Source organism: Miniopterus schreibersii (assembly GCF_964146895.1).
Source record: "Miniopterus schreibersii genome assembly, chromosome: 19".
Taxonomy (NCBI): Eukaryota; Metazoa; Chordata; class Mammalia; order Chiroptera; family Miniopteridae; genus Miniopterus; species Miniopterus schreibersii.
In genome coordinates, this window is record NC_138119.1 from 13,861,645 (window position 1) to 13,877,768 (window position 16,124).

At 42.3% G+C, this 16,124-nt stretch overlaps 1 protein-coding gene across 2 annotated transcripts; it reads right to left on the reverse strand.

The window, feature by feature from the left end:
- Positions 1–5,587: 5,587 nt before the first annotated feature.
- RIT1 (Ras like without CAAX 1) lies at positions 5,588–14,189 on the reverse strand. 2 transcript variants are annotated; one of them, XM_081121663.1, is made up of 6 exons: positions 14,083–14,189; positions 13,457–13,603; positions 13,231–13,287; positions 10,668–10,741; positions 10,250–10,441; positions 5,588–8,968 (listed from the first exon to the last, which is right to left on the reverse strand). In XM_081121663.1, exons 2-6 carry the CDS (start codon positions 13,560–13,562, stop codon positions 8,738–8,740), a joined length of 660 nt encoding a protein of 219 aa, XP_080977789.1. In that variant the 5' UTR covers positions 13,563–13,603; positions 14,083–14,189; the 3' UTR covers positions 5,588–8,737. The 2 variants fall into 2 exon arrangements, with proteins under 2 accessions (XP_080977789.1, XP_080977788.1); XM_081121662.1 differs by lacking the exon at positions 14,083–14,189 and adding an exon at positions 13,757–13,853.
- Between the last annotated feature and the right edge of the window lie 1,935 nt (positions 14,190–16,124).

Sequence of the window (16,124 nt, forward strand, 5' to 3'; positions counted from 1 at the left end):
CTCATGGCACACATCAACTAATTACTAAGATTCTGTGGCACACCAAAATATATTTTTTGCCGATCTGACAAAAAAAATAGGTATAATTTTGATTCATTCCCACTGGACGGCTATTATTTTGTTGGCTGCTGTCATTTTTTAAAATTTGACAATCTGAGGGGAAAGAGGCCAGTGGCCCTGACTAGATAGTCAGGTAGCGCATGTTTACAAACTCTTGCGGTGCGACAGTTGAAAATCGCTGTCACAACAAACTCACTAAGAGTTGCCAGCCTACTAAGTGCCTCACGTATTAATTTTATCCACCCCCCCATACCTTGTGGTTTGAAAAGACAAACAGCCTGCTGCTTGGAGTCCTCTTTAAATAATTCAAGAGCAACATAAGTTCGGCCATAGGGCAAATTTTTCAAGAAAGCTGAGAACATTATTCTTAATCATTATAGCTTTTATAAGATAGTAAACTGGAGAGCATGCCAATTGCCTAATACCACAGGCTAAACACCGCCTTCTGAGCGCCTCTAAGAAATGCTCAAAACTCTGCTTGGTGTTCGAGAACAAACTCCTAGAGGAGGTCTTGTGGCTGCACAGGCCCGGGAATAGATGTGCTAACAGGAAAATCTGGATAAAAGCCTGGAAACTCATTAACTGCTTTTGTGTTCAAGCCTGGGAAGCTGCTAATTCACCTTAAAAGTTACATTAAACCTCAATCTAATTGAAAAGCTCTGACAGAACCATAAAACAGTGACTCTAGTAATAAGAGCAAAAATAGCTAACATGATTGAATGTTTACCAATACTGGGGCTGTTTTAAGCACTTTATACATTTAAAATTCATTTAGTCCTTCCAACAACCTTGTTGGATATGTGCTATTATTCCAAACAGGTGTCAAAACTGAAGTCCACACTTTAAATAACTTGTTCCAAATTACACAGCTCATTATGAGAAATGGAGCCTGGATTGACACTGTTTTAGTCTGACTCCAGAACCTGTTTTTTTCTTTTTTTTTTTTAATCTGCCCCCGAGGATATTTTTCTCATTGCTTTTTCAGAGAGAGTGAAGGCAGAGAGAGAGAGACAGAAACATCATGTGAGAGAGACACGTCGATTGGTTGCCCCCTGCACTCGCCCCAACCGGGGCCAGGGATTGAGCCTGCAATCAAGCGCTCCCTTGGCCGAAATCGAACCCAGGACCCTTCAGTCCCCGGGCTGATGCTCTAACGATTGAGCCAAACCGGCCAGGGCCAGAACCTGTATTTTATTACCATCACTGCTGGACTGGTGATGGAGAGACTTCAAAGAAAGATGCAAAAAGAGCCTTGCCTGGCCGGGTGAGGCTCAGCAGTTGAGCATCGACCTAGGATCCAGGAGATCGGAATTCGATTCCCGGTCAGGGCACGTGCCCGGGTTGTGGGCTCAATCCCCAGTGGGGGGCGTGCAGGAGGCAGCCGATCAATGACTCTCTCTCATCATTGATGTTTCTATCTTCCTCTCCCTCTCTTTTCCTCTCCCTGAAATCAATAAAGATATATTTTTTTTAAAAAAAGAGCCTCAAAGATTAGAACATGCTCGTGATCTTAACGCCAATGTCCTCAGGAATGTTTTAGAGAGTCACCTGCGGCAGTATGAAACTGGACATTTACATGATGTACACTCATTCACGCCGAGTTCCAAGTTAACACTGAATTATTCTTTACCAAGCAGCTGAATTTCCTACTTGTGCCTAACCCCTTCTCCCTCTTCCACCATTTGGTCCAAATGCCACACATGAGATTTTGCACATTTAATTAGAGGTGCCCAAAGAACAGAACTGAGACTCCAAGAACTGGGTGCTTGTTTTTAATTCACTGTTAAGTTCCCCACACCCAGCACAACGCCCGGCAGGCAGCAGGCACTCACTAAAGGTTTGTTGAATGCAAGCAGACAGGCAGGCAACACAACACTGGCCTGGAGGCAGACGTACAGCAAACTCGAAAATAAATAAATGTTTATTTTGTTGTTGTTGGTGGTGAGTGTATATTAGTTATAATTAGACCCACATATTCTCTTGAGGAGTCTAAGGATATGAAAGGAAGAGTAGCCACAATTTTGGCTGGGACTGTGTAAGTTATAATTTTTTTTTAATTCATTGATTTTGAGAGAGAAACATCCATTTGCTGTTCCACTTACTCATGCATTCATTGGTTGATTCTTGTATGTGCCCTGACTGGGGATCAAACCTGCAACCTTGGAGTATCGGGACGATGCTCTAAACAACTGAGCTACCTGGCCAGGGCCTGTGTAAGTAATTTCCGACTAAATCGATGTTCACGCATCCCTCCCCGGCCAGCAGATTTTATGTTGGATTATCCTATAATTGAGCACATATTTGCACTGACCTTCATGCAAAACATTAAGTTTTTCTGCCTCCACTCCTTCACCTGCACGCTCCTCTGCAAGGAAACCAAGGAAAGCATCTGGTGGAGGATGTTTCTGGAGCTAAAGACTTTCTCCTGGCTCAGAGCAAACTGTAATAAACTCTATCAGTACCCAGCTCTGGGAAGGGCAGGAAATGACACATGTCCCCACCCCAGCAGCTTTTGTTAAAAAAACTGGGTGAGTTAATGATATGATCATGTGTGCTGGGGAATGTACACACTGAACCAAAAGCTGCTCAACAGGGATTTTGGGGTTGTTTTGTTTTAAGCGAGGACTATTAGACAAAGCTGAAATTTTTCAGTAATTTTGTGTCAAGGCCAACTCATGTTGAAAAGTTGATTAGAAATTTCAGAATACCCCAAACATGAAGACCTACCAGTCCTTTGTTCAATCCAGTAGTTTCCTTCATAACAACGTATGAGTTTAGTTTTCTTGCTTGTCCTCTTGCTTGTTTCCCTACCTGTGAACTATTAAAGCATCTTTCTGGTGACTTATTGCCAGCTGCTCCCCATCCACTGCACCATTCTGTAAAATATACTCACTGAAATTTTCCACACCTGTTAACTACAACCTGTCACTGCTTTACAGTCCCCCAATGATCCTCCAAGACAGTTCCGCATCATCCAGCTCAGTGATTCCTAATCTAGGAATGGCTGCATGGCTGAAATCATGTTTTTGTTTTAATATAGATTCCTGGGTCCTATCAGAGATCAATCAAATCAAAATTTCCAGAGGCTAAGCTGAGAAAACGAGAAAAAACCCAAACAGCTCTCTAGCTGTTACTGATCCAGAATAACCAGGTATTTGGGACCCATGCACACTTCGGACCGGTCATGACTTTCTACCCAGTTATCCTTGCCTTATTGGTCTCTTGCTATATCCCAGCTCTTACCCTTTAACCCCAAACATGCTTCTTGATGCCCATTCTGTGTGTAACATGACACAGTCTAAAATTCTGCATTGGAGTTGTCCTATATACACAATTCTTGACTTCTCTGTTGTTCCAAGTCACTTTTCCTCCCTTCAAGAAATCTGGTCGAACTCCACCTACCAACTTAATCCTAGATCTTTCAACGTATTGTGTGTGTTTTAATAAACTATTCTTATTCTTTTTAAAATATGTTTTTATTGCCCTAGCCAACTTGGCTCAGTGCATAGAGCATCAGCCCGCAGACGGAAGGGGCCTGGGTTTGATTCCGGCCAAGGGCATGTACCTCCGTTACAGGGTCAATCCCCAGCCCCGGTAGTCTTAGAGCAACAGAAGATCCATCTTCAGTGTCGTCCTGCCAGGTGGGTTACTTGAGCAATCTCCGTCCAAGGTCCTCCTTTAGCACGGCTGATCATCGTTTAGGTGATTGCCATTCCCCCAGAGGCTTGCCTTAAGGGCTCTGCTGGCCTCGCCCCGACCCCCTAGTATCACCCTGCGTATCAGCTGCAGCACATCTTCCACTTTTTGTTGTTGCTATTGCTGTCTATATATCTCTTTGAGTTGGACAACTTTGATTTTCACAGTTCCTGTTAGACAGACATGAGCAGAGCCAGGGCGATAGGCCAGATACAGAAACCCTCCAGGGCAGAAAGCCCTGGGTATCTAGCAAGGGGCAAAATTGGGAAAGTAAGAACCTTGTCCCCAGGGTAACCTATCCTCCCCTAGCATATGGCTGGTCATGAAGTTTGGACCCCCTGACCTTCTCCTCTCTACCCTAAAGATAACATCTAGGCCTCAGGTGTATCTCAACTCCAGGCCCAGAAAAGCAGCAAAACCAGACAAGTGATGCTGTGGCTGCCTCGGGACCAGCTACATTGACTAATGACAGCCCTTGGCACCAACCAATCAGTGGAGACCACAATCCTGAAAGAGCACACCTGGGAAGCTGATGAATATTCTACTGGGACACTCCTGTGAGATCTCCCTCAGATTTCCACCTGTAAGAGAAAAATAAAGACCCAATGCAAGCTCTCCCTCCCGGGTATATGCCTCTGCCATTCCCTTCCCCTTCTCCTTCCCCCCCCCAAGAACATACTCCTAACCTCTAAGGGAGCCCATGAGACTTGCAACCAGGGGAGCAACGGGCAGCAGCAGCTCGTCCCAGGCTAACCCCCCCCCGAACCTGTCTCCAAGGTCCTCTTCTCTCTGACTTCTCGGTGAACCAGAGCAGCCCAGCCTAGGCTCTCCTGTTATTTCTTCTATGCACCTTCCTTGTTTCACCATCCTAAGTAGATTTTTGCTGCCATCATGGACGCAATACCCTTTGGACATCCCCATTCCCCAGCCCCTTTTCTTTAAATAAATGCAATTTGTCTTTATTCACTGTCTGAGATTGCTACTTAGCCTGCCTGCGCACCACTGACTTTAACCTTTCAGCTCCCAGAACCAATTTGATACCTGCTTTCTAACAATTTCTTTACTGGCTCATCTGTATTATGTGATAAAACAAAAACTACTCTTTTCATGTTTTTGTATCCATGGGAAGTTCAATATTTTCAATCTCTCCAAATGCTCCAAAATATTAATTTGTTCTTAAGAAGTATCTGGGCTCAATCCACCCACAAAAACCTTTTTTGGGGGGCTCCTTCCCTTTTAAAGCTTTGGCCCTTTGGGGGGAATCTATCAATTTGCCATCCAGTCTGTCTTCCTTCAGTTCCAAAACCTTATCAACACTAGCAGCATCTTTGAAAAGCACAAATTCAAATCCTCTTGATCGTCTGGTGACTGGATGCTTTAATTGTGCAGTCTCCAACTTCCCCAAATGGAGACGAATCTTCAGTCAGATCTTTCTTGCTTGTATCTCAGCTTAAGCCTCCAATAAACATTTGACAGTCACCTTGCTCACGTTGACCTTGGACCCCTCTGCGAATCCCTCTGTTGCTGTACCAATTCACATCCTCCATGGTGGCGGAGTTGCCGCTGGGGGGCTGGCGTGCGATCGGTGCTGCCAGGCGTTGTTTGGAGCTGGATTTAAAATGTCTGGGGAAGAGGCCTCACAGCTCTTAGGACAGTGCGCAGTGCACAGAAGAGGCTTATACATACTCTGTAATTCCACTGCCTTTCCCAACAGACCTTGCATTAGAAAATGAATGCTGTGCCGTCATTACCCATCTCAATTCATTCCTTTAACGTTCAAACTAAATCCTCTCTACCAACACTAACGCCCATTTCGACAAGATAAAAGCAGTGGCCTTCACATGAAAATTTATTTCTTGTTCTCTCACATTTAGTATACATACTTGAAACAACTTTAACCCTTGATCAGGTGGCAAAGGTGCTATCCCTTTCAATGTGTTTTTCCTTTCTCCCCACCCAAGAGGTAATCTGAATGAAGGAGCATTCCATGGCACAGGTGTTCTGTACATGGTGAGCACTAAAATTTCTTTTAATCAATATTTTCCAGAATATAAAATCTCATAGCATTAAGTTTTTTCTTAAAATGACCCATTGCAAAGATTCCAAACATTTCTACCCATACATAGGTACGTAAAGGAACAGCCCAATACGTTGTTTACAATTTTTGTCTTGTGTCATACAAACTGTCTTCGTATACAAGGGCATAAGTGGAAAATGACTCCCCCTTTTCCCCAAACATCACAGCAGACCAATTTTTGCTAATATATGATGAAGTTAAAACATATATCTCTTTCTGAATTCTAAACAGTTAATTCTAGACACTAGCTTCTAAATTTTGTAACCTACCAATCTGGTATGGACATGAATAGTTCCAGTGCTTTTCAACTTGTCCCTGAATTTTTCTCTCCTCAAAGTTCCAGGCAGTAATTGATTTTAATGCCCTCAAATTGGATAAAGCTGACTACTTAGATCTTATAAATTACATATACTCTATGATCACTTAGAAGAGAGATAATGACTTACATGTATTATGTCCCTCAAACTACTTAGCACCATGAAGAGAATTCTTAATACTAATTGATGGGCTAATGAATCCAACAATGAAATATATGACAGTGATAGTCTTTTTTGATTTTTATTTTGAGAATATGTTTATTAAAGCTGGGGACAGTGAAACAAGGAAGGGCTTAGGATAGAAGCAACAGGGTAGAGCCTAGGCGAGGCTGCTTTGGCTCTCTCAAGACTTTATAGAAAAGAAGCCAAGGCGGGGCTGCTGTTGGCTCACTGGGAAGTAAAAGTCACAGTGACAGAACTGAGCCAAGGAGGAGCTGTTGGCTTATTGAAGTCAGGGAAAAAGGGGCCTTGGAGACAGGTTTGGATTAGCCTGGGATAAGCTCCAGCTGCCCATTGCTCCCCTGGCTGCAAGTCCCATGGGGACTCTTAGAGTTTAAGAGATGCACGCCTGAGAGGAAAGGTGTGGGCGTGCTCCCAAGAAGGAAAGCCCTGACAATGATAGTATTAAAAACACTAATTTGTTACTTTTCTTTTATACAACTCAAATTCCCTCCTGTGGTACAGATCTTTCTTTATTGCAATGTTCTCTGCTACCTTGTCTATCCCAAATAATTATATACCTGCCAACTTCTTAGTTGATGCTACTGACAGTTCCCTAGGTCATTAGTAATGAGAGCTAAGGCATTAAACTTAAAAGGCTCTAGGCTAGTTTAAATGTGGTGAAATACTGTTAAAACAGAATTGCACTGTCTGTATTTTCTACCTTCATGCTTCTCCATGAACCATTCTATGGTTCCTGTAAGATTGTCCTGCAAAATTCAAATTCTGGGTCTTCTACCTTTGAATGGCTTGAGTATCATAAAACATGACTTATTTGGTAGCAAGAACATTTCCAGGAGTTTCAAAAGGAACCACTACTCAGCTAAAAAAGTTACAACCATCATTTTTCTTTAAACTGAGGACATACAGCATTGATTAGAAGGAAAAACACAACAACCCTGTCCTGTCTGTAATTGAAAAGGACACAGAAGTGGAGCTGTGTGTTTAAGAGGCACTACACAAAGTCCTGTTCTGCATATGAAGGGGACAGGAACACTGTTTGTGGTATGTAATGTTCAATATTTGCTACATTACTCTTAGCACTTTTGCACTTAATCTCAACACATAACCAGTTCAGATTATCAAAATAATCCTGATTCTGAGCGAGAATTCCACCAATATTTAAAGCTGCTTCTTCCCAGGACAATAGATTATCAAAGTGGTATTCTCTTAAGCTTTGTCAAGGCTCAGACATCCTGAGTTGAACTTAGCAAAGTCCTTGCAAAGAAATCTTCAATAAGAAACTCAACGTATGGGAATTTTAAAGCTTCAAGACTGGCTCATTCAACAGAAATACCACAGGCTTTCTTAGAGCACTGAGTCTAATGATTGTCAATGTCAAGGAGGCACATACACAATTTTACTCAAACTCATGTCTCTTCTGTATGGAAAATGCAGTCAGTCTGACAAAGGGCCAAAAAACATTTTGCCAAGTCTGGATCTTCTAAAGAGCACAGGGAAGCTAAGGGAAAACACTAGGAAACAATTAATGTAAATGTATTGATGAGTGCATCTCTGGGGGAAAAAATAAACCTCAACAAGGCAACGGCTATCCCAACTAAGGATTTAGATTAGAGTTTAGTAATCTAGTATTGGTTCCCAAAGTATTACCTCTGAAGGTAAAGAAAGTCCAAACCCTGAAAGAAAGAGTAAAAGAACCTCAAGGGAAACCCTTCATTACCTTTTATATGCTTCCATTTGTTCTCACCCATCCCAGTACATTTCTTAGAAAAGCCAGGTGCATACTGGGAACACTGTTCTGACCCTACCGTTTTTCTGGCCTAGTTCCTGTCAACATATGGCCAGATTTCCCCAAATCTCACCACTCCATAATCTGCAACAGGAGTCAGTTCCACAACTATTTGCTGAACTTCAGCATTAATCTCTTTAGCACTGGTTTCCCTATATGATTTTTGCTCTGTCTCTAGGAAGCACAGTGTGAACAGAGAAGACCGAGGTCCCTCTCTGGGACAGTCCCAGGGAGCTGAAGATAACGTGGAGTAGTGCATGGCAAAAAATTCCTCTTATGAGCTTAGTCAAACATACATAGTATACATATTCCCCCGGAAAGAAACAATTTACATGAACTAATCAATCAGCAACAGAACCCAAAACTATGGCAGATCAAATTCAAATGTGACAATTTAAAAGAAGAAAGTGCTCCACTGGGTTAATAAATCAGAATTAGCTAAAAGATAATATATTAAATACCACATCATTGAAAACTCCTAGTAGGCGTGTCCCCTTCATCAGTTACTTTTAAAATAACGGTCATAACGGGAGAAAGAGCAAGCACCGTGCTCACTAATGCAGGTTACTGGACTGCTCTGATCAAGCACTGCAGTTCACACACAAACCCTCCTCCACTTCAAGTTACTGAATCTTTCTTCTTCCGGAATGGTGACTTTAGCCTCTTCCATACACTGTTTTTGGGTTTAGACTTTTTCTCCATGGCCAGTACTGCCTCCTTTTCTTTCTTACGGATTTCCCGGACAAGGGCATGGAATACATCATCAATGTAGTAGCGGTATGCAGCAGATGTCTCAAAAAAGGGACAGCTGAATTCTCGGGCCAAAGCCAATCCTTCCTCCTTGGTGACCTTTAAAAATGTAAACCAAGAAAATTTATAATGGTAGCAGTGGAAAACAATTACAACTACCCCCAAAGTGAAGGGGCTACCTTAACAGGAAGAGAGCTCCTCAACTCCGGAGGTGTTCAAGCAGAGTGCAGTGATCTCTGTAATGCTGGGAGGCTGAATTACATGAGTTCTAAGATTCCTTCTGCCTTCAAATTATGTGAAAACTGTATCTACTCTATTTTAAAAATAACTTTTTGGAACAGGGAACAGTTATAGATATCAAACATGCAATCTGCATTTTCTTCATACTTTTCATTTAAAAAAAGTAAAACAAGAGGCAAGCAGATGTATACTTAAACTACAATACTGAAAACTATAAGGAACCCAAAATTGATCTATCCAATTGTAGATACACTATCATTTCTCCTACTTTTGGATATTTAGACTTTTTCTAATTTTTCGCTACCATAAATAGCTTGGCAATAAACATTTTATATATAAATTCCTGAATAGATTTTTCAAAGTGAAACTACTTCCAAAAGTAGTGTGACCATTCATTGCTTCCAGTAGTACTCATGAGTGCGCCCATTTCGCTACACCTCCAGAAACTCTATACCAAAGAGCAAAATTTTAAACATCATTGCCACCAGGCTGGCGTGGCTCAGCGGTTGATCATCGGCCTATGATCCAGGTGATCAGGGTTTGATTCCCCGTCAGGGCAAATGCTGAGGTTGCAGGCTCGATCCCCAGTGGGAGCGTGCAGGCAGCAGCCGATCAATGACTCTCTCATCATTAATGTTTCTATCTCTTTCTCTCCCTTCCTCTCTCTGAAATCAATAGACATATTTTTAAAAATAAAATAATAATAATAAATATCATTGCTAACTTGAAAGGTATCACTTATTCTAAAATCCTTTACAATTTCTCTTATTCTTCCCTTCCCAGGCTCATAATCCTCACCATCAGGAAGTATACCTTCAAGTCGAATTTCAGTTTCTCCTAATGCAGCATAAACAGATTTATATCCATATTTTAGGAATTGAACATTCCATGATCTTTTAATTAATGCATAGTCTATGTGTCATCTGATTACTATACTGTGGATTTTGTCCTATAAATTGATTCCTAAAATCCAGATTTTTATCCCAAATGACAGCAAATTAGTAATATACCAGGCAATTTTCAAGGTCAAGGAGAAGATAATTTTGAATTTTTACTTTCAGACAGAGGAATCTGTAAACAGAAAAACAAAAATGATTAATCCCTCTAAATTATAGACAGCATCTTCAACTCCCTCCTCACCTGCCTTAGTTGCTTTAGATCAGACTTGTTTCCTACAAGAACCACAGGTGTATCATCAGTACGTCGAACTCTATAAATAAGCTGTTTAAACTCCCGAACTTCATGAAAACTTCGACGGTCGGTGATAGAGTAACAGATGATAAACCCTTCTCCTGCCCTCATATACTGATCTCGCATGGCTGTAAACTCTGCCTAGAGGGAAACAAGGGTCATTAATGTAATGATGCAACCTAGAACTACATATGTAATAGCTATTTATTTCAGATTAAAGAAGAGATATGTCAATTACCTGCTATCCTGAGTCAGAGTGCATGAAAGATTAAAAGACATGAACTAGTGATATTCTCTGCATATGCCTTCCCCCTCCCCTTTACTAGAGTGAAAATGTCTGTGTTCATATCATTCTGGGATTTGATACCTGTCCAGCAGTATCCAAAATGTCCAGATTGGCAGGCTCATCATCAATACGGATCCGGATTTTGTAAGCATCTTCTACAGGAAGGAAGAAAGGTGTACTATGAACCCATAAACGCAGGGATATGCAACCCTACTTTAAAATCCATCTTATGGAAAAGCAGATTATGCAAGTTCTTTAAGTTCCCACATTTTCTTAGGAAGTACGCGAAATCCACTGAAATACATAAACTAAGTTGTTGTTTTTTCACTTAAGCAATGATGTAAGTTTATTCATTGCCTCACTTTATAGGACTTCACCTACATTTCTAAGCTAAAAAGGGTTCTGGGATCATTTTTTAAAAACATATTAAGCCAACAAGTAACTTTACCACCTATTAAATAGTTATTAGATGCAGGCATTACATTAAATAATTTATATACATTAACTCAATAATAATATGGGGTACTGTTATCTCCATTTTACATATTTAAAAAGTTAAACTCTAGCCCGGCTGGACGTGGCTCAGCAGTTGAGAGTCGACCTAGGATCCAGGGGATCGGGGTTCGATTCCCGGTCAGGGCACATGCCCGGGGTTGTGGGCTCAATCAATGACTCATCAATGATGTTTCTATCTCTCTCTCTCCCTCTCCTTTCCTCTCTCTGAAGTCAATAAAGATATATTAAAAAAAAAAAAGTTAAACTCTAAAAATTAAATCTTCCCACATTATACATTAATTAATGATATAACCAGAATTAAAACCTAGGGCTGCTGGACTCAAAAGCCATATACTTAACCATATGTTATAGTTCTTCCTCACTTAATACTATAGAAAAGAGAGAAAAAAAATCATAACTAACTTTACTATTTTGTAAATAATCCATATTGTCATAATTTCTCCTTTATGAAAGCAAATTTCTTTATGCATATTATTATAGTAACCTTGGAAAATACAGGAGAGTAAAAAAGAAGAGGAAAAAACCCACTTGACATGTCCATCATTCAAACAATTGCTGCTTACATCTTGATGTATTTTCATATAAAAATTTTTATCTCGAACCCCTGCTTCTGACTCTTCTTCAAAGGTGAAGAGCCCCCTAAATCAATGTTTCTCAAACTGCAGGACATGATCCATTACAATCAGTGAGTTGTGAATGAATTTAGTATTAGAGTTGGGACCAGCATTAAAATAAACAAGCAGAAACTCTAAATAAAAGAGAAAATACCGAGTGCACCACAGATAGTGAGGCAAGTACAGTTTCATGACATTTTAATTACATGTGCATATGTGTACTAGTTATGAGGTAAACTTTTTCTTCTTAGAGTTAGCAGCCAAAGTTTAAAACAAAATGCACTAACTTATAAACTCAATGGGAACAGACATCACATCCTTTTGCTCACCACTCTAGTTCCAGGGCCTACCATAGTGCTGGGACATAATAGGAACTCAAGTAACATAAGAATTTGCTGGTGAATCAGTTAATATTGTCAGGAGAGTAGCTGATTGGAGGGGGGTGGGGGAACTCAATGAAAAAAAAGAGATATTTTTGGAATTCTAAGTAAATTCTCCTAATTCCTAACTTGGTTTTATTCCTTGAATTTCCACCAGAGTGTGAATCTCTGAACAATGTTCTAAATTTAACAGAGTGCATGAAAAAGCAAACACTTTTCCTATTTCTCCCTTTCCCCCCGTCCACAACAGCTTCTGTATGAAATGACCACATCCAAAGCTGGGTGAGCACATTCACTGGCTTTGTGGAGAACAGAGCAGCAGAGGCCTGACTCAATGCAAGTCCTTCCTAGAGACCCAGGACCATGACGAAGTATCACATCCTGAGAATACCATTACTATGGCAGACCTGTGCTCTCCCCTAGTCCTACCCCTTTTATCCTGAGATATAACCCCTTAGAATCAAACCTGCTTCCTTATGGTTTAGGAATGACAGTAATATTCTTAGTCTTTGTAAAGAAAGGCAAGTTTTTTTTAAAGGGCAAAATGAAGTTATTTTTTTACTCTATAGCATTTTGCCAACAACAGAGCATTAAGGATTATAAAAGAAATGAAGGAAGACCTTACTATTTAGTGAACTTGAGCTATAAGGAAGTAAATGAAGAGCTTTCGAGGGGAAGGCCAGGCTCTAGATATCTGGATTGTAAGAGTTCAGCAGGCTGGCTCTACTTGTTTTTCTGCTTCCTTTTGTGGAAGTTCAAACCAGCTGACTCACAGTTACAGTCAGCCTCAAGTCAGACCCTTAGAGAAGTGACAGCAAAAGGTTCCTGTTAATTGGCCTTTAAACTTTTCCTTTAATCTAGCAATATAGTATAACCATAAAAATATGACAAAGAAAGTGTCCCATTAATGCTGAATAAAAGACAGAACTTAAAGATGGCTTATGTTCAAATAGAGTTAAGTGAGGAAAAGAAAAATTCATTTGCTTACCAATTGCTCTGATACTCTTGTTAAATAAATCTGAATTGGACACCAAAAGAGGCTCAAAATATAAACAGTTAAAACCCGGTTTTAAAAATTGACACCAAGACACTTTTATGGGTTTATTTAGAAATCTAAGTGATAATCTGACTTACCGATGGTGGGGTCATGATCTTCTGGGAATCGGTGGCTGATGAACTGCATGGTCATGGCTTCAAAACAAGAAATGAAAGTTAAAACCCACACAAAGGTGACTGATACAGAGAAAGAATTGTGTTAACTGCGTGACAGCCAGTCTCCCATTCAGTTTGAGTGGAAGTCACTCGTTTTACGAAATTTTCAAGCTTAGTTTTTATATAATGGAAAGAAAATGTCACCTACCACTCTTCCCTACGCCGCCAGCACCCAGCATCACTAGTTTGTATTCCCGAGAGAGCCCTGCAGGGCTGCTACAGCAGCTCCCAACTGGGCGGGTTCCAGGATCCATCGACTTCCTGGAGGCTCCTGGCTGCCCCAAGGAAAAGGCACCTACAGAGAAGGAAGACAACAGTTAATCCAGGATGGCGACACCGTGACCACAGTGCCGCCGCCAGCGCCTGGCCTTCCCGGGCATACTCTGGGCCGTGACTCCAGCCGCCTGCTGGAGCGCCCTGGGGGCCCCAGGAAAGCCCACACCCTCACCTTCCCTCCAGGACGGTTCAGTCCCAGGACCACCACGGGTTTTCCAAGAGAAAGGGAAAAAGAAAACACACAAAGGAATTCAGAATCTTCCCGGTCTGGGGAACGTGCGGGAGGGAGGCGGAGCTGAGCGCTGAGGCTCGGCCCGGGGGCCGCGGGCACAGCGCGGCTCGGGCGCGGGGGGCCTCGCGCGCCCGCCGGCCCCCCGCCCGGCCCCGGGCCCGCCCCCTCCCCGGCTCCGTACGCGTCCTTCTCGGGGACGGCGCCCCCCCCCCGCCGCGACCACGTCCCCCACCGCTCCGCTACTCCGGGACCCCAGCCGCTGGTACCGTTCAGGTCGCGAAGGCCGCCCGGGTCCAGCCACCCTTCCGTCTTCCTTCCCTCGCAGCTGCGCTCCGGCGCTGACCTGTGACCCCTCCCACAGCCCGGGAAGATGGCGCCACCGGCCAGAGGGTGGGAGAGGGACGGCCCTGCCCCGTGACGCACCGCGGCCCGCCCCCTCGGGGGAGGGACGAGCGCCCTCGGGTCTCTAACCCAGATCCCGCGACGCAGCGCCCCCGGCTAGAGTATCAAGCACGGACCTACAAAAGCTTACAATAGTTCACGCAAGTCCCAGGAAGATGGAGGGTTGCGCGCTCGACCCCCAGTAGGGGGCGGGCAGGAGGCAGCTGATGGATGGTTCTCATCTGTTTCTCTAAAATCAATCAACACACACATAGGAAGGAAAAAAAGGATATTGGACGTGATAAGGGACACATAGACGACCTCTAAAGTGAGTAACTATTAGGGGCTGTCTGCTGCTTGTGATAAACTAGTTTGGCCAAATGTAAGGGTTATCAGGAAATGGACATCCACCAAATCCTCCCCCGAAACAGAGATCAAGCTTACCCTGTAAGAGCAGAAAAAGCAAATTTCCCCAGAGGAATAACTGATTTTCGCTCCAGAAAACAGTGCATCAAGTCTTAAAGACCAGATGTTCTACTCAAGCAATTTTCAGCTCATGGCACACTTAAATTACTGAAATTCTGCGGCACACCAAAAACTATTTTTGCTAATGACAAAATATGTATTAATTTTGATAAGTTCACATCACATGGCTATTCTTAGCTGTTGCCATTTTGACAATCTAAGGCAAAAGAGGTCAGTGCCTCTGATTAGTGAGCTATTGCATGTTTTAAAAATTCTTGCCGCACACTAGCACACCAGTTGACAATTGCTGGAGTTCTGTATTTTGATTTTAGAGGGACATAGAGAAATGTCGATTTATTGTTTCACTTATTTATGCATTCATTGGTTGATTCTTGTATGTGCCCTGACTGGAGGTTGAATCCACAACCTTGGCATGTCTGGACATTCTAAGTAACTGAGCTACCTGGCCAGGGCCTGAGTTCTACACACACACATTTTAAATATATCTATTGATTTCAAAGAGAGACGGAGGTAGAAACATGAATGATGAGTCATTGGTCAGCCACCTCCTGCACACCCCCTACTGGGGCTCGAGCCTGCAACCCAGGCATATGCCCTGATCGGGAATCAAACCTCAATCTCCTGGATTTACATATGTAAATGAAACCTATTAAAATAATTTTTGTTTAAACAAATGAACTACCCTCCAATAGGAAGTCAAATTTGAATTTTCAGGTCGCCTTGAATTGAATATGGAAATAAATGACATTAATACTCTTCAGGTACAGGTACTGGAGAAACTTCGCACCAGGAAATCTTTCTGTTGAAACTGCTGCTCACCCTACTTCCTTTTTTAGTGTTTTTCCAAGAATAATTTGCATTTTCTTTAAAAGTGTTTCATTCAGCCTGGCCAGCCTGGCTCAGGGGTTCAGCACTAAGGTCCAAAAGATTGAGGTTCAATTCCTGGTTAGGGCACATGCCTGGGTTGAGGGCTCCATCATCAGCAGGGGGACGCAGGGAGGCAGCCAATCAATGACTCTCATCATTGATGTTTCTTCTTTTCTTTTTTTTTAAAATATATCTTTATTGACTGTTCAGAGAGAGGAAAGGAGAGGGAGAGAGAGAGGTAGAAACATCAATGATGAGAGAGTCATTGATCAAGCCCACAACCTGGGCATGTGCCCTGACCAGGAATCGAACCCTTATCGCCTGGATCCTAGGTCGATGCTCAACCGCTGAGCCACACCCGGCCGGGCATCATTTATGTTTCTCTCTCTCTTTCCTTCTCCCTTCCTCTCTCTCTGAAATCAATAAAAATAAAAAAATAAAAAAGTGTTTCATTCACTCGGTCCCTTTAACCAGGTTTAATAAAGGAGGGCTAAAATATGAAAATGAAAAACATTCAGCATATAGCCCTTTACATTTTCATCTGGACTCCTAAGGGTTTACTTTGGAAAGTCAT

Excerpts from the sequence above, each read along its gene's own strand:
- RIT1 (XM_081121663.1), bottom strand. The coding sequence starts at position 13,562 with ATGGATCCTGGAACCCGCCCAGTTGGGAGCTGCTGTAGCAGCCCTGCA. Across the intron at positions 10,442-10,667 it reads TTTTGGATACTGCTGGACAG|GCAGAGTTTACAGCCATGCG; the intron begins GTATCAAATCCC and ends GTTTCCCTCTAG. Across the intron at positions 8,969-10,249 it reads ATCTAAAGCAACTAAGGCAG|GTCACCAAGGAGGAAGGATT; the intron begins GTGAGGAGGGAG and ends ACATTTTTAAAG.